This window comes from Lutzomyia longipalpis, chromosome 1 (genome assembly GCF_024334085.1).
Source record: "Lutzomyia longipalpis isolate SR_M1_2022 chromosome 1, ASM2433408v1".
In the NCBI taxonomy this organism is placed as follows: Eukaryota; Metazoa; Arthropoda; class Insecta; order Diptera; family Psychodidae; genus Lutzomyia; species Lutzomyia longipalpis.
In genome coordinates, this window is record NC_074707.1 from 43,683,730 (window position 1) to 43,709,661 (window position 25,932).

Genomic DNA, 25,932 nt, shown 5'->3' on the forward strand with positions numbered 1-25,932 from the left:
AATTTCCACACGAACTTGTGCCAAAAAATATTGCAAGAATTTTTCCAATTGATTTTCGAATATGTTGAGATGAGTTTTCGTTGTCTATCGAATTTACAATTAGTTAGTCCATATAAATTCATACGTACAATCTTGTATTGATCTTCTCTCCCTTCAAGGTATGAAATATTCTTTGTATTTGCTGCAATTTGGGGTTTTGGGGGACCACTATATCAAGATCAGCAACGTAATTGGCGTCTCGAATTCCACAGATGGTGGGTGAGGACGTTTAAAACAGTTAAATTCCCTGCCACAGATGCCACAGTGTTCGACTATCATGTGGATTTAGATACGAAGAGGTTCATTTTGTGGGAAAACCTCAGGGATGATTTCAAATTCTACCCTGAAATCCCATTGCAAATGACCTTTGTTGACACGGAAGAGACTGTGAGGCTTCAGTACCTCCTAACACTTCTCATCAATGCTGGCCATCCGGCAATGATTGTGGGTGGTAGTGGATGTGGTAAAACGATGCTGGTGCAGAGGAAACTCACCACCCTATCTGGTGACTTTACAAGTGCAAACATCCCGATGAATCTGTATACGACTTCAAGAGGATTTCAGGCATCACTGGAGGTGCACCTCGAGAGGGCCACAGTACGGACCATAGTGCCAAGAAATGGCAAGAGGTTGATTTATCTTGTGGATGATATCAACTTGCCACAGGTTGACCAATATGGCACCACTGCACCCCATACGGTCCTTAGGCAATTCCTCGACTATGGACATTGGTACGAATGTGAGAAATATATCCTCAAAAACGTTCAAAATTGCACATTTTTGGCAACAATGAATCCGAATGTGGGATCATTCACCATTAATCCACGACTTCAGAGGCATTTTGCAACGATTGCACTGAATTTCCCAGCACATTTCACCCTAAAAGCTATGTACGCATCTATTCTGAGTCAACATCTCCAAAATGCAGCCAATAAATTCACCCCCTCAGTCCAGGGTATTTATTTGAACGTTGTGCAGAGTGTAATAGATTTCCATGCAGAAGTTTGTCAAGTATGTGATTTTATTTCTTGCCATTTAATTTGTCTATCTTGTACACATGTCTCTCATTATTTTCCTCCATAGAACTTCCTGCCAACTTCCATAAAATTCCACTACAACTTCAATCTGCATGACATCACCAACGTCTTCCAAGGATTAATCTTTACGCATCATGCCTCGTGTCCAACCACTGAGGATTTCTTCAAACTCCTCATTCACGAATTCTATCGGGTCTACGCAGATAGATTGCTTTCGCGTGAAGATCTGCAGGTGTTTGAAACCCTAATTAGGTCAGCTACTGCAAAGGTTAAGAAATATGTTGATGGAGAACTTGAAATTCCGAATCCATTGCTTTACTTTCACTATGCAAATGGACTGAATGATACGGAATACGCTAAAGTGGATTCTTGGAAGCGTCTCAATGATGTACTGGAGGAAGCTCAAGAGAATTACAGAGAAATTGTTGGACCATCGAATCTTGTTCTCTTCGAAGATGCCATGATTCATATATGTCGCATTATACGCATATTGGAATCAGCCCGAGGGAATGCCATGTTGGTGGGTGTTGGGGGTTCAGGAAAGAAGTCCCTAACGAAACTTAGTGCCTTCATAACGTCTCTTCCTGTTGAGGAAATTCAATCTAGGTGAGTTTATATATTGTTTCTTTAAAAAAAATACCTACAAAATGGGACAGGGAAATTAATCAAATTGTTCATCATTTGAAGATATTTTCATTTTGAATTTTAGGAATTTTATAATTAATTTAAATTGAGGGATAAATTACTTGCTAACCCATATGCCATATAATAGTGATGCACAAAGTACAGGGTTAGAGGGGTAATTTTAAATGGTTGAAATTAAATTTTGATTTGTTTTTCATAGCTGGTCCGGAAAAACATAAAACAGGCGAGTAGTTAAAAATTACTCAGGGATAAAATTAAGTGTGTACACTAACGGAAGAGTGCATAAAATTGCACTAATGCTTCTGACCCATTTCACTGCGAAATTACTTGTTAGGGCTTTTTATATACATACATATATAATATAAGTGTTTGATGGTCATATGAAAGCATACAGCGATGGGTTAAATGGTGAATGTGTGGAAGTCTTTAGCAAACCTTTGCAAAAAAAAAAGAATTCCTATAAACTCACCTGAGATTTTTAATTTACATCAGTCGGGATAAATGAAATTGCAAAAAGATTGTGAATCTGCATATTTTGCAATGTTGGGGTACTTTATAAATGGAAATTATGTGTTTCATGAGAGGGATTTCAAGTATTTGCAATTTAAATTCATGAAACCTTCTATGAACAATATGGAATTATTAACAAAACAAAGGAAATAAACTATTGGGTTATATCCTTTTGATCTGTGGAATCTATTTCTCATTTAATAAAATCTCTTCTATCTAATACATATTTCAAAAGACAAAGCTATATGAAATGAGAAAAGTACATAAAGTTAGTAATTAACACATCTACTACATCTTTATTATTTAACACTATTTCATGTGATAATTACAGAGTAGGGGAGACCGGGGCTAATAAAGTCACTTAAGGGTTTGGAAAAAGCATGAAATATCATATTTCCTAGCTATGGTCACGTTATTTTGGAAACTCGGGGACTTTCAAGAATGATTTTCAAGCCAATTTTGAAACCAAAAATTCGAAATTTGCTTGCACTCTTGTTAAATGGCCAAATATTGATAAGAATTCAGTATTTTCAATTTAGAAAATAAATTTTTGTGCTCAAAAAAATCATTTGAAATTCTCACATTTTGGCCATTTTGTTCCTGTAGAGTTTCCAAAATAACGTGACCATCCCTTAGATAGAACAAAATGATCTGAAAAAGAGTTATAGAGCAGTAAATTTCCTATAGAAATGAGCTACACATTTCGTTTTATCTATTTGGGAAATATGATATTTTGAGCTTTTTCTAAACCCTTAAGTGACTTTTTTAACCCCGGTCTCCCCTACTCAAAATATTGCTTAATAAATTGTCATGGTGAATAAATCTTAATTTTCTTGGAAAATTTAATGTTTCAAACACTTCTTTATCAGTTCCTTATAAAAAATGATTTATAAAATATTACAATACGAGTGACAAAAAAAATTCAACACTTGAGTATTTCTGGTTCAATGAAATCCAATATTCTCCTTGACTTTTATACAAAATCAGCAAACCTCAAGGATTTTATATTCAAAGATTATACTTCCCTTGTTGAAATGGAATGGAAATTTGGTATAGGTACTCCTTGCAAAGAGATTTTTTTAAAAGATTACTTAAATATTCCAAAAGATTAACAGCTTTTATGTACCTGACGTATATATCTTGTACATTATGCAAAATTAAAAATTGAAAAAGGAGATGAGGAGCACTAATCTTCATTTCTAATGTCTTCTTTTGATGTGTATTTAATAAGAAAAATAAAAAAAAATACCTCGTTCCTTTTTTTGCAGCATCATTGGTATGCTGTTTGCAATCCTTGCTATTAGATAGTGAATTATTTATGAAAGACGAGGGAGTATAAGGTAAAATCTGTTTCTATATATACAGATTCAGTCAATTTGATTGATTGATTTTTAATGAGATTGAAATGTTCCTCTAATTCAGGCAAATTCTATCAATTGGAATCAAACAGGGGATATAGCTCATTTAATACTTTATTGTCAATGGACTTTCATTTCCCATTTGTATGTGTGCAGGATGTATGTATATGTATGTGAAATGAAATTGAGATATTCATGATGCTCTAATGTTTCAGCTCAGGGTATGGTGTACCCGAATTCCGCAGTGACCTCGCTGTGTTGTACAAGAAGACCGGGGTGAAGGGTACGAAGTGCTGTCTAATGATATCTGATGCTCAAATTCCCTCAGAGGAATTTGTCATGATAATTAATGATGTCCTCACGACTGGGGAGTGTCTCAATTTACTCCCCGAAGAGGATGTCCAGGGGGTGGTGCAGCAAGTGCGAATGGCAGCAAAGCAACAGGGTATACCAACTGATCGAGCCAATTGTTGGCGTTTCTTTATCGATCGTGTACGTAATAATCTCAAAATTGTCCTTTGCTTCTCACCGGTTGGTAATACCATAAGGCAGAGAGCACGAAAATTACCCGGAATGTTTAGCAATTGTCGCATCATTTGGTTTCATGATTGGCCAGAGGAAGCTCTTGTTTCCGTCGCCAAGAAATTCCTTGCTTCATTCGAGCAAATTCCTGCAAATTATGTGGAACCCATCAGCTGTTTCATGGCTAAAGTGCACAATTCTGTGAATGAGGTTTCCAAAATGTATCTCGAAAGTGAAAAGAGATTCAACTACACCACCCCTAAGACATACTTGGACAACATTGATCTCTACAGGTAAGCTAATGTTTGGTTTTACTTAACTCGGGCACTATCAAATTATATATGTGAGTGGGTGTCTGAACTTTCACCCAATTAATTTATTGATCTGAAATAATTCATGCAATATATTTATTTTATGTATAGATGAGTTAGTTTGAGTACTTTCATAACTTTTGATGCATGATAATATATTTTTATATATTCATATATAAAATTTTCAATGGAAAAAAAACTTTAATAAGTTACTCTTATAGCACAAAAAATCCCAATTAATGTTTTAAAACATTTAATAACTTCTAAACTCGTCCTAACAACGTTATTATAGCCGTTGTCATTGTGTCGGTTTTTGAATGATTTTTTTTGTTGTTGTTGAAAATTTGCATAGTTATAGAAACTATTTGCTATCCAAAAACTACGCATAAAATCGATATTTATGAAAATCATTTATTATATTAAATTTTGCTTAAACGACATATGTATACCTACCTATACCTGTTTTAAAATATAGTTGAATTTTTCGCTCATAGCTTTAATAGAATAAAATTTATCCAGACAATGAGTTTTAATTTAAAAAATATACATAATAAAATTTCCAAGAAAAACAATACCAATAATAAGTATAAATTAAATCAATTTTATTAAAATACACGGAAAAATAATATTGATTCATTTTGGTTAATTTTACAAATTATTATTTAATATCTTTATTTATCACACATTATTTAAAATTACGCATAATAAAAAAAAAAACAATTAATTTTTTTAACAGAAAATTGCACGAAGAGCGTAGAATTAAAATAATTCATTGGATTAATCGCTTGGACTTGGGTTTAGTGAATTTGGATTCATGCTCAGAGCAAGTTGATGATCTCAAAAAGTCCTTGGCTGAGCAAACAGTTGTTACACAGGAAAAGAAGAAAGAAGCAGACAAGATGCTAAGTATTCAGCGCGAGAAAAATGCCGTGATGTCTGAGGAGAGATCAACTGTAGCTGAAGAAGAAAAGCGTGTCCGTGTAATTGAGGCAGATATTGCCAAAACGGCAGCTCAGTGCGAAGAGGAAGTCAAATTGGCAGAGCCAGCGATCCAACAGGCAGAAGCAGCTCTAAATACGTTAGACAAGAAAAACTTGACGGAACTTAAATCTTTTGGGACACCCCCACCGGATGTAGTAAAAGTAACAGAGGCTGTCCTTATTCTCTTTTCAAAAGGAAAAATCCCTAAGGATCGTTCGTGGAAAGCTTGTCGTGCAATGATGGGAAAAGCTGATACATTTCTCGGTAATCTCAAAACTTTCGACAAGGAAAACATTAAAGATGATACGATCACGGCCATATTGCCATATGTTAAAGATCGTGGCTTTAAACCTGAATTGATAAAATCCAAATCATCAGCTGCAGCTGGATTGTGTGCTTGGGTGATAAATATTCATAAGTTTCACATGGTGTATTCAGATGTGAAGCCTAAACTTGAAGCTTTGGGCACAGCAAGGGAGCAACTAAAGGCGGAACAGGTGAGATAAATTTTGTCTACGTACATAACATATACACATATGCTATGTAAGTTTTAATTAGTTTACATGACTTTCCATGTTGAAATATTTTACATTCAAATTACATGATTTTCGCCCTAATTTATTACACACTTTCTTTACATTTTCAATGTTTATAGAAAAAGCTCGATGAATTGAATGAAAAGCTTCAGGTATTGGAAGATAAATTGAGTGAATCCGAGCTACAGCTTCAAGCTGCTCTAGATGAGCAAACACGTTGCCAGAATGAGGCAAATCAAACTGAAAAATCACTCGATCTAGCTCGTAGACTAATCGATGGGCTATCATCGGAACGTGTGAGGTGGAGACAGGATATTCAGAAGCATAACCAACAATTAGCTTCAACCCTTGGTGATGCATTAATAGCTGCATGCTTCGTCTCATATATGGGATACTTTACACAGAGTTATCGTGAAAAAATCATCAAGGATTATTGGATTCCCACATTGGCAACCCTTGAGGTTTGTTCCCATTTCCTGCTCTACTCAGAGAAAAGCTTTTTTTTTTTAATTTAAAAAATCCTTTTTGTTGCTCAAAATTAATTATTTTCAGCCACGAATAACGATTGGAGATGACCTGGTTGATTTGAATCCCTTTTGGATCCTGTGCAACGATGCTATGATGGCTGAGTGGAACAATGAGGGATTGCCAAGTGACAAAATGTCCATGGATAATGCAATGATTCTTCTGAGTAGTGTGAGATGGCCTCTTATGATTGACCCCCAGCTGTATGTTTGATTTATTGGAAAGTTTTGGGGGATTTTTGTAATGTGTATTGATTGAAAATTGTGAATTATTTCCAGGCAGGGTATAAAGTGGATCAAAAATAGGTTTGGGGATGAATTGATGGCAACGCGTCTCGATGCAAAGGATTTCCTCGAGGTTGTGGAGCATGCAGTAAAAGTGGGTGGTGTGCTACTGATTGAAAATGTGGGTGAGAGATTTAGTACGATGCTGGGGAATCTCTTTGGACGCGTTCTAACAAGAGGCGGTCAAACAGTGATGCTGGGTGACCGAGAGATTGATTTTAATCCCTCTTTGAGACTCATCCTGCAGACGAAGCTATCAAATCCACACTACCAGCCTGAGGTGCAGGCACAGCTTGCATTAATTAATTTCACCGTGACGCATGAAGGCTTGGAAGATCAATTGCTGGTGGATGTTGTGAAATTGGTGCGTCCAGAGTTGGAGGAGCAACAGCATGAATTGACGGTACAGAGGAATGTTTTTAAGATTCAACTCAAAGAGCTACAAGATAAATTGCTGGAGCGTTTGTCGGGGGAGACAGGCAATATTTTAGAGAATTCATCACTAGTTGAGAATGTGGAGGCTAGCAAGGAGTTGGCAGAGGAAATTGAGGCGCGCTCCCGGGAGGCACGTGAAATGGCAAAGGAAATCAGTGCAGCACGTGAAATGTTCCGCGATGTGGCCAAAAGGGCGGCTGTACTTTACACAATCCTCATGGATATGCATCGTGTGAATCCCATTTATCAGTATTCCATGGCGATATTTCAGCGTATTTTCATTCGTGCTATCGAGGAGACACCAAAGGATACGATTGAGCGTGAGCATGTGAATGCACTTATTGAAAATGTTACGTACCACGTGTATGACTTTGTAAGCCGTGGCATGTTCAAACAGGACAAGTGGGTCCTCATCATCCAAATGTTCTTGCAATTGTATATCAATTCAAAAGAATACAATGCAATTGAATTTGCTTTCCTGCTGCGGTGCCCAAGTAAAAGTGCCAAGACACCTGTATCCTTTCTCAGTGATGCCAATTGGGGTGGGGTGCTTGCACTATCGGAGTTGGACAATTTCCGTGACATAAATAGAGATATTGTGGAATTCAACAAGAGATGGGAACTTATTGTGCATTCAGAGATGCCTGAAAATGAAAAATTTCCCGGAGATTGGCGCAATATGAATGCTGTACAAAAATTGTGTATTCTCCGTGTCCTTCGTCCTGACCGGATGGTCTATGCATGCTATCAGAGTGCCATAAACAAATTTGGACCAAGATTCCGGAATATACCACCCCCTGACATAACGAAAATCTATCAGGTACGTAAAAGCTTTTACCACTTTTCGCACTATCTTAATTTGAGAACGTACCCCACCCACAATTTCAATAGAAAATAATAAATTAAAGTTACATTATAGAAAGTTGCGAAAGAAACTTTTCAATGTGGCCATAATGGAGCAATTTGGTGCTCAAAGTTTAATAATATTGCAAACAATTTAATGAGTTTTTCAATTCAAAAGGATTCCCCCCATAAAAGGGGATTTCACTTTAATTTCCCAATTGAAAATTTATTCATTACTATGTTATTTCTCACACTTTACTCCATGAAAATTTTCTATTCTCCCCCCTCCTTGAGGGATTTCTCAAACCAAAATATTCTCATGATGAAATGTAATTCACTTTCTATTTACACTAAAAATGATGGAAATGTAGGAAATTTTCCTCGCTTCGACTCTTCCCATCGACCTTCGTTTTCCGCCTTAAGCGGGCTACATATATGTAGGTATATGAAACAATTTTTATCAATGTAGATGGAAAAGTTGGGTGAGTGAAGAAGAAAAGGCCACCAAAAAGGAATTTTGACACGGTAATTCACATAAAACGTGTTGAGAATTTTGGATTTAGCTTTTTGAAGTGGAGAAGATATAATATATATATATAGCAAAGCCCAATATTAAAATATGGACAGAATAAATATGTGGAATGACTTTTGAGATCCCTCAAAATGTACACACAACACACCACATTGTATCCATCCATATGTATTTATATTGCCGTAGGCGGAATAGAAAAGTTTGAAAACTTATTGACAAAATTTAGGAAGTTACGCGTCAGTAAAAGTTTCCCAGTGATGGGGACTTTCTTTTTAAATTCGATTTATATATTTTCTGCACTTTGGGATTATTTTTCAATTCTGAGAATTTTATTTAATTTTCATTTTTATCTGTTCCTGTTGTATCCAAGAGATATATCATATAAATAAAATATTTACTACTAGTCAACCCGAGCCCCCAATCACGTGTGAGCAAACTCCATTTTAAGTTATAAAAGGGGGGCGTATTTTAGTAGGGGGGATGAATATTACGGTACCCCGAAAAAAGTTTTAAAATAAAAAATTCCCATTATCTGACCCTTAAGCAGGTAGAAAATGGGAAAAAATCAATTTTTCTGTGGGGGCGCTATAAAGGGGGGAGGGGGCGGAATCTTATATAGCGCTTGCAACTTGTATTGACCCCCTCTACCCCCATACCAAATTTCTTAGAGATCGGCCCAGCCGTTTCGGAGGAGTTCATGTGCCACAGACAGACAGACAGACTTTTCAGCTTTATATATTAAGATTATTTATTTTTAATCTTCTTCTTATAATTAATCAGTCAGAGCTAAAATAAATGGCATTTATTTACATATCGATGTGTAAACATAAATTGAATTGCGAATTAAATGGAATTATATCATTATTCTTGGTATTTCATACAACATAATGCCAGTCAAAATTTTCAATGTGCGTTAATACCACATTCATCTACGAAATTATTAAAATTACACACGTGGAGTTTTTGGATTTGAACACAATGGGAGACAACATACGAATTTGGGGATACTAATAATTATCATATTATTATACCTAGATAATCATGGTATTTAAATTTATTAAAATTGGATTTATGACTAGCTCATTCAGGGTTATCAGTGCAATTAATTTATCAATTAAGTTATGAAATAAAACTAAAATTTGTTATGTTTTCTTCAAATTCAAATTGATCAATCTAATTTTGTGTTATAAGCTCTTTGAAGCTTTTTTGTCAAATTAAAAACTTCAGAAAATTATTAGATAATTTTGAATAACATCAATAACATAGGTAGGTACATTTATTTACACATCATTGTGTAGATTACAAAATTAATGCTGTGCCTAATCAATTGATAACATTGCAAAATAATATTTGACATGAATTTACATATGAAATTGGCATAATTAATTAGAGTCAGAATTAATATTGAATTTTAAATATTATAACCATACAAATGCTCACTTTATTTTTGACGAAGGCATTGAAATTAGAAATTTTCTGCTAATTAATTAAAACATATAATTCCTCCAAATTATATGGGAATAAAGGATTTTCAAAAACGTTCTATCTTAATTTAAAATTATGCTAAAAGTTTTTGCTACACGTGTTAATTTCATTGCACTCCTGCATGTTTGTTTGTAAATTAAATTGAATAACTAATTTGTTTTTCATTTCTAAAAACAAATCAATAGTTTACTAAACTATTTAATCACTTTTGTCAGTGCTTTTAAAAATTTTGTGAAAATGAGAATTTGATTTAATTCTCTACAACTACTGCAATTGAGGTGCTGTAACATACATACATACATAGCCTCTATACGCATTACATAACATGCATAATGTATTATTGTTTGGTCTATGGAATGTGCTCTCGGTGCTCTCCCTATAATTCGGTCATTATTTGATTTGTTTATGTCGGTTAAATTTGAAATTATAAATTTGTATTTATGCGCTGCAATTTCGGTTAAATTGCAAATTCTGATCCAATTATTCGTCGAATCGGGCATTAGTTGGACAATATAGTGCGTGAATTTCGGCAAAATTTCGATATGCGTCGTAAATATTGTAGCATGGTTAATTTAAAGGTTGCAAGGTTTTGTCCTATAAAGGGTTGATATACACAGTAGGGCTCAAAATATGCATAATAAATTGGAATGAATAGGAATATATAGTTTCTTTTTTAATTTATACTATTTAAAAAAAATTATAGCAATCTGAACAAGATAGGATTTTTTAAAAAATTTTCTTGAATTTATTCTTCAACTTATATGATCCTTTTTTGACTCCTTTATCCTTTATTAGCCCATAAAGTTTTTAAAAAAAAATAAATAGGTTTTTTTTGTTTTTGGATCGTAATGAAACCAAAATCAAGCATTACAATAATCTCTCTATTTATTCAATTTTGATTCTATTTACCCCATTTTACGATTCCATTGATGGACAATACACATAAATATTGACAATATTAGATTTCGCCGCGTATTCGCATTTCAACCCACCTCCCTTCTACATTTACCATAACAACATTATATAACATAACATGTCAGGTTGTTTTTGTAATTAAATATCTGCTGACCCTGAAAATACCATTACATATTTGATTACATTTCTGATGAGGAATTTCTGATGTCTGAATAAATGAATATAAAATGGAAAAAAGGATGATAGAAAAAATCATATTGAGGAGTGATTTTAATTTCAAGGGAATTTCTATTCGATTAATGGAATGTACAAATATCTCATAGCTTAATAAAAGGAAATAAGAAAAGATAATTTGTACAAAAAAAACGTACGCTGAAGTTAAGTTAATTAATTTTACTTTAATCATGATTTTTTGTAAATTTTTAACAAACTGTCTTTTAATCCATTTTTTTTTGTATAGTAAAGAAGGTTGAAAATTTCGTTTTTCACATTTTCATTTTAGTGAAAAAAAAAAGAATTTATTAATATTTTTTCTAATTATTTTTTTCAAACATGATTTCATATAAAATGTTACACTTTGTAAAGCTTTTCAGTTGTTATTTTACATTATTTCTCCATGCAATAAATTTCACAAGCTTTTTGCAAAAATATATTTAATTTATTTTTTACAATTAAAATTTATCGTTGCATCACGTTACGCTGCCAATACAAAATGTTCTTGGTTTTCATATTATGTATATTTTTGTGAAAAATATTTTTTTTAATATATTTTTTAAAGCTATATTGATTCGGAAAATCAATACCAATACTAGTATTGTTCTTCTTTAGGATCTTTTAATATTCGTAAATTGTACGTAACTCCCAACTCACCATAGTCCCCTAACCACCCTATGTACATAGCCATTGTGCTAAACCCCAAATATTTCCCCTTCTGTGCCAGCCCTCGGAGCGAAATCAAATAAATGGGCGGAATTTTTATGAAGCATCAAATTATCTGTATTTGTGTATTTATCTGCCCATCCTATCTGTGTGTACCATTGCAGGAGAGCTCATCGACAATTCCTATTTTCTTTATTCTCTCACCCGGTGTGGATCCCATTGCGGAGGTGGAGAAGCTCGGGCGGCAGCTGCATTTCATGCCAGAGAATGGGAATTGCCATATCATTTCTCTGGGTCAGGGTCAGGAAAGAAATGCTGAATGCGCACTTGTCGCTGCAGCCAAAGAAGGACATTGGGTTATTTTGCAGAATATCCATTTGGTGGCAAAGTGGCTACCAGTGCTGGAGAAATGCATTGAGGAGGTTTGTGTGGCGCCACATGAGTCCTTCCGGTTGTTCATGAGTGCTGAACCAGCTGAAAATCCGGAATACCACGTCCTACCTCAGGGTATCCTCGTGTCAGCCATTAAAGTCACGAACGAGCCGCCATCCGGCATGAGAGCCAACCTACACGGGGCACTCAATCAGTTCTCGCAGGATACACTCGAAACGTGCCCCAGGGAGGTGGAATTCAAAGCAATCCTGTTTGCCATGTGCTACTTCCATGCCATCGTGGGTGAAAGGAAGAAATTTGGCCCCGCAGGATGGAATCGTTCCTACCCATTCAACTATGGAGACCTCACGTTCTCCGCCAGTGTCCTCCAGAACTACTTGTTTGACGACTTAAAGGAAATTCCTTGGGACGACCTGCGTTATATGTTTGGAGAAATAATTTATGGCGGACACATCACCGATGACTGGGACAAACGTCTCTGCCACACGTACCTCAAGGTGAGCTTTTCAACAGTATTTGGTATATATTTGGGGAAAGAAAGGGAATGAATTCCTTTCTTATGATGTAGAATTTGAACAAAAAAAATATCAAAGAAAATATTTGATTAGAACATCTATTGCGTTGAGAATTTAATCTGAAAATTTTAAATTTTCCATGAGGAAAAAAAGCTGTATCTGAAAAAGAAACACACCTAAAATCTTTATAAAGGTAATGAATAATTTTTTTATTAATTCAAAATTAAAGTAAAAAAAAAAAGAAAATCATTCAGGTGATTTTTAGTTTTTATTAGTTTTTAAAATTATCAAAAGGAGGTTTTTAAGGAAAAAATTATTCCACCAATTGTTGTCTTAATTAAATTAAAATCCATTCATCAATTAAAACAATTTTTTTAATTAAGTAAAAATTATTCTCTTTTTTTATTTGATAGAAATTCCTCCTTCCAAGCCTCATCACGGATAAACTGGAATTCTGTAGTGGATTTGAGTCACCCGGTAGTTTAGATTATTCCGAATACCACAAATATATCGATGAGAATCTCCCCGAGGAGTCACCCTATATCTATGGTTTGCACCCCAATGTCGAAATTGTAGCTGAAACAACAAAGGCCGACGATATGTTCACCCTTCTGCAGCGTCTTCAGGTTCACAGTGTCAGCACATCAGCAGCAGAGGGCAGGAGTGAGCAGGATGTTGTGCTTGATATTGTGGAAGATTTCATAGATAGATGCCATGAGGGTTTCACGATGGAGGAACTACAAACAAGGTTGGAAAACCCGAGCCCCTATGCTGTTGTTGCGCTGCAAGAATGCGAAAGAATGAACGTACTGTGGGGTGTTATCAAGAAATCACTCATTGAACTCAAGCAGGGACTATCTGGGGAGCTAACAATGTCCAATGAAATGGACGAAATGGTTGCATTCCTTTTTATCGACAAAATTCCCACCAAATGGTTGAAATTCTCGTATCCGAGTCTCCTTGGTGTTCAGAATTGGTTTGGAAATTTGCTTAGTCGTGTGCAACAGCTAGAGGTATTGTAGATGAGTTTAGAAAAAAAAATGTTTCGAAAATTAACCCATTCACTCCTCTCATAAGATTTTTATTTTTAATTTTTTTTTATTTACCTTAAGATCTGGACCTCGAACTTTGCACTACCACCCGTTGTATGGCTCGGGGGATTATTTAATCCACAGAGTCTCCTCACGGCTGTTATGCAACAAACAGCTCGCCGACATGGTCTAGCTCTCGATAGAATGGCGCTAAATTGTGATGTTACCGATAAATCATGGAGTGAGATTGGAACAGCTCCAAATGAAGGCATTTACCTCCGTGGACTGTATTTGGAGGGGGCTCGGTGGGATGTAGAGACGGGAAATATTGCGGAAGCTACCCTCATGAAGCTTACTTCGGAACTTCCGGTTGTCTATCTGAGGGCGGTTGTGAGTGAGCGGCAAGACAAGCGGGGTATGTATGAGTGTCCGTTGTACAGGAATCGTTCAAGGGGACCCACCTACGTCTACAAGTTCAATATCAAGAGCAAAGAAAATCCGGAAAAATGGGTACTCGGAGGAGTTTGCTTGCTTTTGGAAAAATGATTTGTTGTAAAATAAAAAATTTTGGCTGATTTAATACAATAAAATCCAGTTTTCTAAAAAAAAATTCTTTTAAATCACTTTTCTAAAAATTTTCCTAGAAACTGAATAAAATATCTCACAATCAGAGACGTCGGAAATGGGTTAATGAGCTAGACTGGTTTAAAATTAATATTTGACTTTTCAAATTCTTATCTTTAAAAAATAACAAATTGCTTAAAACTACCACAATTTTTAACAAGTTAAAGATGTGCAAAAAAAATTATTAAATTATCGAATTTGGAGGCAATTTGCAAAAGATAATTCGCAATCCTGATCCTTTGTTTACTTAACTGACCAATTTCCCCCAACTTGACTGCACAGATTTATCCCAGAGAATTCAATCTTCAGGATGCTTTTCTCTGTGATTTTCAATTTGCTTAATTGATGATAATCTTGAGGCATTTTTCTTCTCTTCCTGCGCCCTTCGTTTCGTAGCATCTGTGGGTGGCTGATGTCGAGTGGACAGAGTCCTTTTCCCGCACATAAGATGGGTCCGAGTCCTCGTACCGCATGAAGAGGGGGTGGAGTGGGTAAACATTGAGAATATATAGGGCCAATATTACGATGTTGTACTGTGTTGTACCTAAAAGGCGCAAAATGAGAAAGAAGGAATGGAGAATTGGTGAGTGAATTTTTCTTTATTCTCGAGGTTAATGTTAATAATAATAAAAATCTAACACAAGGGTGCTATAATAACATTTCTGTAACCATTCTGTTTGTTTATTCATCTTCAGCGATATTTTTCATACAGCATATTAATATCTGGGGCCCAAGTCTTTTTGTGCCATCGTACCTGGGGAAGTTCTTGTTTTTCTTTTCACCTCATCGACCATTCTCTGTGGATGTCTTTAGAACAACTCCATGCGAGGTTGTTTTTGCTCCTTGAGAAATTTCTTCCTTTTCCTCCCTGAATGTTCTTCAGCTTTTTTTTTCCCCGCTGCTTGCCCTCTCCACATACATACATATAATACCTTTTAGAGAAGGTGAATTGGGGTTCATTCCTCTAAAATGTTTTTCTTTGACTCTTTCGTTCTTACCTCCAATCCATGGTCCAAATAGCCGGTGTCTTTAAGGTGTATTTTGGGTATGAGTTTGATGATGGACTGCGTGGGTGGTCTTGTGACTATTTTTTTCTAAATCCTTCTTGCACCTTGGGTGGATTTTTTTCAGGATAAGGTACCAAAAAGCTTTGAACCTAGCACGCGCACCAATTTACCCTGAAAATCACTTTGAAATTCTACTAAGAATTTCATGCGCGTGAATGCAAAATAACTTACAGACCATCTCTTACATCGAAGTGAGCTACTTAGTCGTTCCATCTTCCTCACATTCCGTCCAATGTTTACTCACATAAGTGGATGAATGAAAATTGGATCCGATCTAAATGTATTTCGATGAAAATTGCCATGGTAAATTGTCATTGGGCGGTTGGTTGGTAACACAAGAAGGACTTTGAAGAAGAAAAAAAAACTGTGCCCCTCACAGGGGGTGAACGATGTGGATTGTGCCACAGTGCGCATCCCAATCCATTAACAACTTTGGATCGTATTTCATGCGCCTTTAGAAAATCGATTTTATTGTGTCTGACCATTCCTGGATGGGTCACACAGAGCATTAAATGGCACGATTGTCGGCGCAATTCTTCCATCATAAATTTTATTACCATTTGCAAGAAATAACGCGGGAGCAAAAGAATTGGCGACACACTCAACAAATTAGCGAATCTTCCGTACAGCACTGCACGCGAGACTAAAATTCCACACACACTTCATTCATACCTTTTTGCCATGACTCTTTCACCTGGCGGAACTCAATAGTTTTGCCACTTCTTTGGCATTATCTTTTCCCCCTACAATGCCCGTTGTTTTCCATTTCATTTGCGCCGGCAGCCCACCATGTAACAACAATGGCTGTAAAATAGAGTGGAGTAAAATTTGTATGTAGTGTCAGGTGACTATTGATGGTGTCTGTTGATTCATTCACATCTCCAGCTTCTCACAGAGAATTGATGAATAAATTAAAGTTGTAAAGTCTCCGGAGAAGAACCACCACCACGCTCATGGAGGATGATGCTGCATTTGTTGAGCCCTGTTTAATATACTTCTTGAGATATTTTTAAAAATCCTCAATGAAGAAACATTTCAAAAATTATCAAAAAAAGAAAATCTAAAAAGAAGAAAAACTCTCCTTCTGTATTGACCTCGTTGAAAGTTGGATTAGATTTTAAGAGCTCACAGAATAAATATTTTGTAAGAAAAATATTTGCTAGTGGGTATTGAGCCTCAGGTTAAAGGAGTTTCTTCACATTCTACATTTTTTTAACATTCAATTTTATATATTTTTTTAAAGGAAATTCGTAGCATTTAAGCTCAATATTAGACGATTATTTAAAGCTTATTGGTAAATACTTCCCAGAGAGCAATGGAGGCACCTGATAATTTTTATTTTATTGAAGCAAAATTATCCGTTAGATGGAGGCGCCTGGTAATAATCAAAATATCTCCATTTAAACACTAAATAAAAAAATCTTTGGAGAAATATTAATATTTTATTTAAGCTTCAGCTTTAATGTTGGTTTCAATCCCGCGAAGCCTCAGTGTGGCCCTCAATGCCTCTATTCATCTCTCTTATGTTCTCGCAGACGACAACAATATATGTTATGCCTTAAAATGTTCTTCACATCTCTGTAACACTTCTTATACCTTTGAAAAGCGTTTCCGACTTGGTGCCATTGTCAAGTGAATGTTACACAGAATCCAGCATGAATTGCAGTAACAGAATTTCTTTTTGAATTGTTAATTAGGCTCAACCGGAAAATATTTATTTTAACTCCCGGTCATTGTTATATTTAGTGCTGTGTCTTCATAAAAAGCGAAAATTTGTCACAAAACTGATGACTGAGAAAGTATGGTTCATCACCTCATGTGCCTCAGGAACTCCAGGTATTACATTTTGTTAATGAATGTACTAAATTTTCTAGAGAATATTGTTTCTTCTGTGCTTTAAAATTATCATACATATATATACATATAGAGGGTGAAATGAGGTGTCCGGTAAATGAGGCAAAAGTTGGGAGGTCAAGGTCGTCAAATATTTGGATTGCTCCCATGAAAAACTTTACCATTTCCATGACAATCCGTTGACCGTGAATAAAATAACATAGTTTCGTGCCAATGATGTTTTTGCGAGATGCTAAAGAGACCAATGTACATAAATATATATGTATATACGAGGTAAATTGTCGCTTCGCTCCAATTTACCTCGCCCCGCTTCGCGGGGATTTGTTGCGCTTCGCGCAAATTTTAGAGGTAAAAAAATTGTGATGGTTTAATTGAGGCCACTTATAAATCCCGGAGAAAAATTTCGGAAAGAGAAGAAATCAATTTCATACAACACATTAGGCGCCAAATTCAAAAATTCGCAAAAACTGCATGAAATCTCTATGGGGGCTACCTGAAGGGGGGCTTTGGGGGGAAAATGAATACGGCCATCTGAAACCGCCTGTTATAAGGAGCCTCTGTACCAAATTTCATCACGATCGGACCAACGGTGTAGAAATGCATAGATGAACAGGAACGAAATTTTAGAGAGACCTTTCTTTATTATATAGATGGGCCACGCAAAAACTTCCAACAGATATTTCAAAGGGAAAAAGTGAATTTCACACAACATTTATGGCGCCGAATTCAAAAAGTAGTCAAAAAATCGTGATTTTTATATGGGGGCTATGTGAAGGGGGGCTCTGGGGGGAAAATGAATGCCGTTGGTAACAATCGCCTGGTATCAGGAGTCTCTGTACCAAATTTCATCACGATCGGACCAACGGTGTAGAAATGCATAGATGAACAGGAACGAAATTTTAGAGAGACCTTTCTTTATTATATAGATGGGCCACGCAAAAACTTCCAACAGATATTTCAAAGGGAAAAAGTGAATTTCACACAACATTTATGGCGCCGAATTCAAAAAGTAGTCAAAAAATCGTGATTTTTATATGGGGGCTATGTGAAGGGGGGCTCTGGGGGGAAAATGAATGCCGTTGGTAACAATCGCCTGGTATCAGGAGTCTCTGTACCAAATTTCATCACGATCGGACCAACGGTGTAGAAATGCATAGATGAACAGGAACGAAATTTTAGAGAGACCTTTCTTTATTATATAGATGGGCCACGCAAAAACTTCCAACAGATATTTCAAAGGGAAAAAGTGAATTTCACACAACATTTATGGCGCCGAATTCAAAAAGTAGTCAAAAAATCGTGATTTTTATATGGGGGCTATGTGAAGGGGGGCTCTGGGGGGAAAATGAATGGCGTTGGTAAAAACCGCCTGGTATCAGGAGTCTCTGTACCAAATTTCATCACGATCGGACCAACGGTGTAGAAATGCATAGATGAACAGGAACGAAATTTTAGAGAGACCTTTCTTTATTATATAGATGTAGTAGCTCCAGTGAGACTCTCGTGTTCGTGATGCAATAAATCAAGCCACAAAACAACGGCTGTGTCAATGAATATTTTAATATGAAAATAACTATCCGGGAGGTAATTTATCATTTTTCCCATTTTTTCCTCTCACTTCTTTCTCTCTCATGTTATTTTTCCTCGGCAGCTCTTCATATGACACGTGTCAACGCTCTTTCTCTCCTTTTTCCCACTGTGTGTTCAATTTTTTTGTGTGTACCGTTCTCAAGTGAATCGATTCAATTTCGATGGTCTCCTATCGAATTCATTTCACCCGGCGTTTTTTTCCGCAAAAAAAAGGGGTGCGGGGGCCAACCTAACCACAATGATGTATTTCCCTCCCATCCCACCCACTATAGTGGGCACTTGTGTGCGTCATTTCCACGAAGATTGAGTTTTAATCTCAACGAAATCACCCACCAGACCTTCGAGCAAGTGGCTTGAGCCCTTGACGATTGTAACGCGGGAGCAATATACACGCAATATACGGATCAGCAAGATAATCTTCCTCCTTCAGTTGGGTGCCTGAGAAAGTGATTACAGCGTGATGACCTCCTAAAATGGCATGATTTGTTAACCCTTTCGTTGAATTTTATTATACCGTCTAACATAAATTCAACGTTTAGAAGAATATTATTTTAAAATTTTAAAGAAAAATTGAGATTGAAAATGTTTGTATTAACATTTAAGTCAAAAATATATTTTTTATCATATAAATAAAAAAGTTTATTATAAAATGATATAAAAAAAATTAACAGAATGTGAATAAAGAAATCAAAATTTTCTTCACCATATAAAAAAAATCCTGTTTCTTATTCTTCCTGCAGGTTATTTTTCCACCCGCAGCATCATCATGCTTGCTATGTGCATTGGTTTTCCCCTACTTCAGCCAAGTTGTTGATTAATTTCATGAGACTCGTGGGAAAGCCGTGGAAATCCGCATGGAAAATCAGAGAAAAATAACCGGCAATTCAGTTACTTATATTGTTGTTTAGCCTTTGTGTACATGTGCGGAAAAGCAATTTAGATCGCTTTTCCCTTTATCCCTCTATCAACCACCCCCTAAGGAATGCTCTCATAGGTCCTGGGTGCTTTTTGCGTGGTACCAGTACTAGAGAGAGAACTGCACCCCTTACACCGGGTCCGAGGTGAGGGTGCCGCGTGCAAGATAACGTACGCATCGTGCAAACATGAATTCCTTGTTGCAATTGTAGTTGGGAATTGAGAGGGTGATGGATAGCGATTTAATTTGTCTAGTTTTTTTTTCTTCTTACCTCAATTGAGGGCATTGTGCATAATTCAAAATGATGATTCAATTTTACATTGTTTGGCATTTTGTATTTTGGGGACGTTGTGCATGCGTTTAATGGAAAACAAACCACCCTCTCAAAGTGCCACAAGTTTTTAATTCAATTCTCAGTGTTGTTTTTTTGTTACCCAGGAAGGACGACACCCAATGATCAGGATGAAGGGTCACAGAGTGGCAGGAGCTACAAGGCGGGTGTCTGTCGTGCTACAATTCCTCCCAACTTTACCTGTAATTATGATCATTTGGAAATTTTTGTGGTCACGTGCGAGCACAAGAGCACTCAACGATTTCCCTGTGTAATGTTGTCTCATAAATTCATAATTTATTGGATTGGCTTTGTGTGTCATTTTCGATTTAAACATAAGCGTGATCTTACATGGAGGTCGCGTGTTTTTGCCACTCATTTGACCCGATGCGCAACCCCTTCACATTTTGCTTGTGGTTTATTTTAAATGAGAAAATTAAGCATGAGAATTCGCATTTTATGTTTTATGTTATGTAGTATAAATACTGCCAATCGGGGTGAATAGGTGCGCCAATTTCTTTCCTAAAAGAAAGATAAATTCCTGAGTAAAAAACAAAAATGAACAGATTTGTTCAAGTTTCTTAACTTTATTTTTTGAAAAAGATTTTTATTTAAAAAATATGTGGTAAGGTTTTTAATCAAAATGTATCAAAAAATATTCAAAAAGAAGTTTGAAATTAAATCCTGAGTAATTTAAGAAAAATCCAATGAAAAAGAAAAAGATATTAAATTATTTGAATTAAATAAAAAAATTAAATTCTCTCCCATATTTCCCACTCTCTTCTATAAATTGCAGACAGAGAGAAATCGTTCGAAGATGGTATTACGCACAATGTTGGAAGAAAGTTGCCTTCCATTGAACTCTCTGGCGCTTTTATCAGCTCGTCTGGTGAGAAAACAATAAATCACTCGTCAATTGATTTTATTTGCATAGCCACTGTACCAACACAACATGAATGAATTTCTTTTCCCCTGTCTTTTCTTCCTGACCATTTGTGTCACCTTGGGTTGGGCCCCTTTTGCAGGTCTGCTGTTTGTGTGGAAGACCCCCTGAAGCGTGACTCAGGGGTACAAATGGTCAAATTTCGTTTCATAGCAGACATTGCCGAGACATTCAATAAAAGCCCAAATCACGGAAGAAAAGCATTAAATTGATTCAATACACGCCAAGATCAATAAGCAATAATGGAAAATTTTTTTGCTCATCAAAAAGGATTCTCCGGAAAATTACTCTGCGCATCTTCAATAATAAAACAATAAAAATGGGAATTGCAGCTAAAGTAGTTCGTTGAAAGGAGATCCTCTGAGTCATGGTAAATGTGAATGAATTTTCGAAAAATGCTGCGTCTTTCACACAGCTCAGGCGGGTTGAAGGTTGAAGGTCTCACACGCTATGGATCAGTGATGTATTTGTGGGTTTATGCTTTCTCAGAAAGATAAACGCCAAGAGGTGGATGCAAGAAATGAATGGAAGGTAATACTCGAGTTTTTCGCATGACTCTTACACAGCCCATTGATGACCGGGGGAATGCTGATTGAGGAATATAAACAACCACACATATAGGAATTTTTTAGTGAATGTGATACGAAAAACTCAGAGGTGTTCAAGTGTCCTTAATGCTGGTGGCTCATCGAGTGTATCTCCTCCACCATGATGATTTGGGATAAAATCACCCAGAAGTGCATCACTGACCAAGAGACCACCCATGATTCTTCCTCTCGTCCACGCAACATTGGGATTTTTCTTACGCGCCACCACGAGCCAAGGACCGCCAAAAGGGGCCCATAAAAAGGTGAAAATTAATTTTTATATAACCCTTTGGTTGCATTGAAAAAGTCTCTCCCTTCGGGAGTATAACAATTAAATAATGTCGTCCACGAAATCTTCGTCATGCTGTCTCGATGCTGCTACCAATGAATTTTTAAAGTGCGAGGTTATTTTTTTTCTTCTCCTTTTTTCTGGCCACTCATTTGTTCAGGTGTTAATTTCGGTATTAGTTTTATTGGAAGTTTCCGCAATAAAGTTCGATGTGTTGTACGAAAATACAATCTTGAAGACCTCTTCTACATGTTTTTCTTCCTCTGCTGGCCTTCCTTTTTCTTTAGGCATTTTTGTTACCACATAATCCCTTATATAGACCATATATTGCGATGTGCTTCCATACCAGCGCTAAACAACACCCGAAGGATGAATGAACAGTGCTTTAAATAATTTTAGAAACATGTAATAAATAAATTTAATAAACTTTTTTTGCTTTAATTAGAAAAATTACCAAAATTACTCACAATTTAGCAGATATGAATGATATCTCAATTAGAGCTGGAAAAACTAACATTTTCTTATCCCTCTCTCCTTACAAATTTTACTAAAAGTCCTAATTTTCTCCTCTCTACTGTACATCTATATTATATTTTCTCTTCCAGCTTTTTATGCTATTTACATCGCGTCTATCTATTCCACCCAAATATGTATATGGCTCTATTTTCTCATTTTTCCTTCACAATTGGGGATTCAGAGAGATGGGAAGGAAGGGAAGAAAAAAAAGAGAAAAAATATCCCGTAAGAGAGATGGTGGATGGTTTAGCAGCTTGGCGCCCTTTTGAATACACATAACTTTTGTGCTATGTTATTTATATGAAAATCATAATGTTCCTCTTTCTATGCCCTCCGCACACAAAGCTGCAGGAAAGGAAAAAAATATATATATGAGCCACATCCATAAACCCATGTCCTCCTCACCTCGACAAATCATACAATTTGTGCCTGGGTTGTGTGTGATAAAAAAGGAGAGAATGCCGGAAAAAAGGAGGGAAAATCGCTGTGCAAATAGAACACACCGGTTCGGATCAGGATCGATTGGCATGAGTCCCAAATATTCCAGGCAAATGCGTAGGTATATGAATTTGTGTCACGTATCCTTCACATTTTCCCCGCCATTTGGTCAGAGTTAGTTGATTTTTTTTCTGCTGAATTTTCAGGAAAAATGTGTCATGAAAGGACAAAATTTCAATATTCTCATTCTCCTAACTAAATGCTGATGAGGATATAAATTAATTAAAATTAAGCAAAGAGAGGGCTCAAATGATTAATAAATAGGTTTTAGTCGTGAGCCTACTTAAATGAAATTTTTATACGAAATAAAGCTAAATTTAAATACAGACAGACGACTCTATATATATAAATCTTTGTGCATGACTTTACTTAAATTTAAAATACAACTCAAAGAATTTTGAAAATCAAATTAATTAGGCATTTAAATAAAATTATAAATCAACCATGTACTCAATGCATCTTTAAGGCCTTTAATTTTAATCAGAATTTAAGGACAATATGTTTTTTAAATATTTTTAATTTGGAAAATTATATTTTCTTTTCTTCTTAATCTCTTTCATATTTTCATGATAACTTAAAAAAATATATATAATAAAAATGTTCTAATAGGCTTTAAAAATAAAAAAATAAAGTTTTTCATGAATTTCAGTGTATATTTTTTCCCATTCCCCTCCTATGTGTAATTATCATAACAATATGCTAATCTTTTAGCAAAATTTTCTTATGCTCTCCAAACTCCACTTATGACTACTGAACTTGTATGAGTTATTATGATGAGTATGTTGTGTAATTCTTTTCCTCATTGTACTGGGAAATCAAAATATTATTCGACATGTTCTTTATGCGGTAAGTGTTTCTCTTGCCCACTGGTGTAGGGAATTCATTGAAAAATGCCTAAAAAATGAATCAATTGAATATTCATTTTGTAATCAATTGTCAATTGTCCCCCTCACAAGAGTATCACTTCAGAAGCAGAATTACTTTTTTTGGCTACATCAACCGCGGGGTAAGTAATTAAACCGTCGGTGAATTGAGACGCCTCAAGTGAGATAGTCAATATATGCCATTGAGCTTCTGGATTGTTGTTAATAAACAACGTATTTTTTCTCATATCATACATTATCTACAAATTGATTATTTTGATTGGCGATTGTGGCTGTGAGTCTTTTTTTTTCACAAAAAAATGCCATTACAATCAACCTTTCCGATAAATCACAATTATACGTGGATTTTGATTGAAGCTCAATTGTCGTCTTCTGATAATTATGGGCGATAACGTAATCTTAGATCGCGTTTTCTTCTATACATGGCGCTGTGACTATTTTTAAGATATTTTTTTTAATGTATGTTGATCCCTGATGCATTATGTGCAGTGAAATGAAACATTGAGAGAGCATACAGGAGGATAGCATAGGATATGTAGATGGTGTAAAGATCACCAAAATTTCCGATCGAGGTGCTCAATGAGCGCAACGAAGCACGCGGAGAAAAATTGCCAAGTCATCAGGCAAATGCAGCATTACACATAATGTATGTTTGCTCATTTTTATGAGGACCCGGTGCGATGTTCAAATTAATTTCTGACACGTGTCACTCTAAAGATCGTCGAGGGTCACGTAGCACCACGGATGGATTATTTCACCTCTATTTTTGGGCTATTCAAGATAATTCGCATCATCCTACCGGCTTTTTTTTTATTTTCACGAAAATTTGTGATTCTTCTTTAATTTCCACGAAAACTCCGTGATAGACTTTATAGCGACGGTGATTAAGCTTCTTCTGATTCACTTGCATTGTATCAGAGCGTGATAAGACGCTACACTGAATAACTATTCCTTTGTTTTAAGGCACTTTTCTATATCAATCTGGGACTCATTTCCGTTGTGTTTCATAACATCGATTCAACCGGATAAAGTATTCTAGACGAGGTCATTGCAGCTTAAAATATTAACTTTAATTTTTCAAAGAGAATTTACGTGATATATATTATATAATATAGCACGTAAATTGCATTTTTCACTAAAATCACAAAACCATCAATATAAAATTTAAATTTAAAAAACTTAACCCTCCAAAATCCTTGCACAAATCTCCGTATGGTCTTTGGAGACGTTGATAATAATATTAAGATGTTGGAGATCGACAAAAAATCACTCGGAAACTGATGAAAGTTTTAATCCTTCAATGAGCACTTGCGTGACAGTTGACGCCAGAGTGGTAGAAGATTTGATTTTTTTTTCTTTTGGAAAAGTCTCCGTGTCGTCGATATCAAATCGATTCTCGACGAGGATATACATTTCAAAATCATTTAAAGTCTCGCAACTTTACTTCCCCACATACATAGTGGCGCGCATAGTCTCATCCCTTTTCCTCTTCCTTACCCTGCAGCGTATCCAATTAATTCGGCCCTCTGGCGGGTAAATGGGTGTGAAGGAGATGGGTGCTAAAATAAATATTAATGATGGATTTTACCAAGAGAGAGACATTTTGTATACTATTACGAATATTACCCTCAATGATGGGTACAATTGCGCACTGTCAGAATGGATCGGTCCAAATGACGGTTGTAGATAGGGGCGTGGCTTATAGTGGGAGCGTCCCCATCTGGCGGTTCCCATGGTAATGTCGCAAGAGGAGTGAGGATATCTCATGGCATTGTTGCTCTCACACACGCGACACATTCAAGTAAATCCCCTCTCTGTATTGGCTCAGAGAGTGCAAAGTTGGTAGACACAGAGCAGCCCACTGCTACATGCCCCTTCCCATGCGTTCCGCGGTGGCATCATCACCTTCGCACATCCAACTTAAGACTCTGAGTTAAACAGAGACCACTCTATAGCACTCCAGTTGCGTTTTGGATATATTGGTCTTACTGAGAGAGACAACAGTATCCAAATTCAAAAATTAACCAACGTTAAGCGCAAGAAAGACAACTAGGCTT

The 25,932-nt window shown here is 36.0% G+C and overlaps 1 protein-coding gene and 1 long non-coding RNA gene across 3 annotated transcripts in view; one reads left to right on the forward strand and one right to left on the reverse strand.

Annotated features, from left to right (window-relative positions):
- LOC129792608 (dynein beta chain, ciliary) overlaps window positions 1–14,366 on the forward strand; it is a 34,135-nt gene extending 19,769 nt beyond the window's left edge. The window contains exons 14-23 of the mRNA XM_055831879.1: window positions 159–1,050; window positions 1,123–1,682; window positions 3,805–4,404; window positions 5,159–5,900; window positions 6,059–6,400; window positions 6,492–6,667; window positions 6,743–8,003; window positions 12,002–12,727; window positions 13,159–13,758; window positions 13,858–14,366. Coding sequence (XP_055687854.1) covers window positions 159–1,050; window positions 1,123–1,682; window positions 3,805–4,404; window positions 5,159–5,900; window positions 6,059–6,400; window positions 6,492–6,667; window positions 6,743–8,003; window positions 12,002–12,727; window positions 13,159–13,758; window positions 13,858–14,322 — 6,364 coding nt within the window. The 3' untranslated portion in view covers window positions 14,323–14,366. The remainder of the gene's footprint in view (window positions 1–158; window positions 1,051–1,122; window positions 1,683–3,804; window positions 4,405–5,158; window positions 5,901–6,058; window positions 6,401–6,491; window positions 6,668–6,742; window positions 8,004–12,001; window positions 12,728–13,158; window positions 13,759–13,857) is intronic.
- A 5,166-nt stretch (window positions 14,367–19,532) lies between these two features.
- On the reverse strand, window positions 19,533–25,619 carry LOC129787663 (uncharacterized). 2 transcript variants are annotated; one of them, XR_008750247.1, is made up of 4 exons: window positions 25,502–25,619; window positions 22,899–25,434; window positions 22,445–22,838; window positions 19,533–22,360 (listed from the first exon to the last, which is right to left on the reverse strand). It is a non-coding gene; the product is annotated as an uncharacterized LOC129787663 (long non-coding RNA). The 2 variants fall into 2 exon arrangements; XR_008750246.1 differs by having other exon boundaries at window positions 19,533–22,838.
- Between the last annotated feature and the right edge of the window lie 313 nt (window positions 25,620–25,932).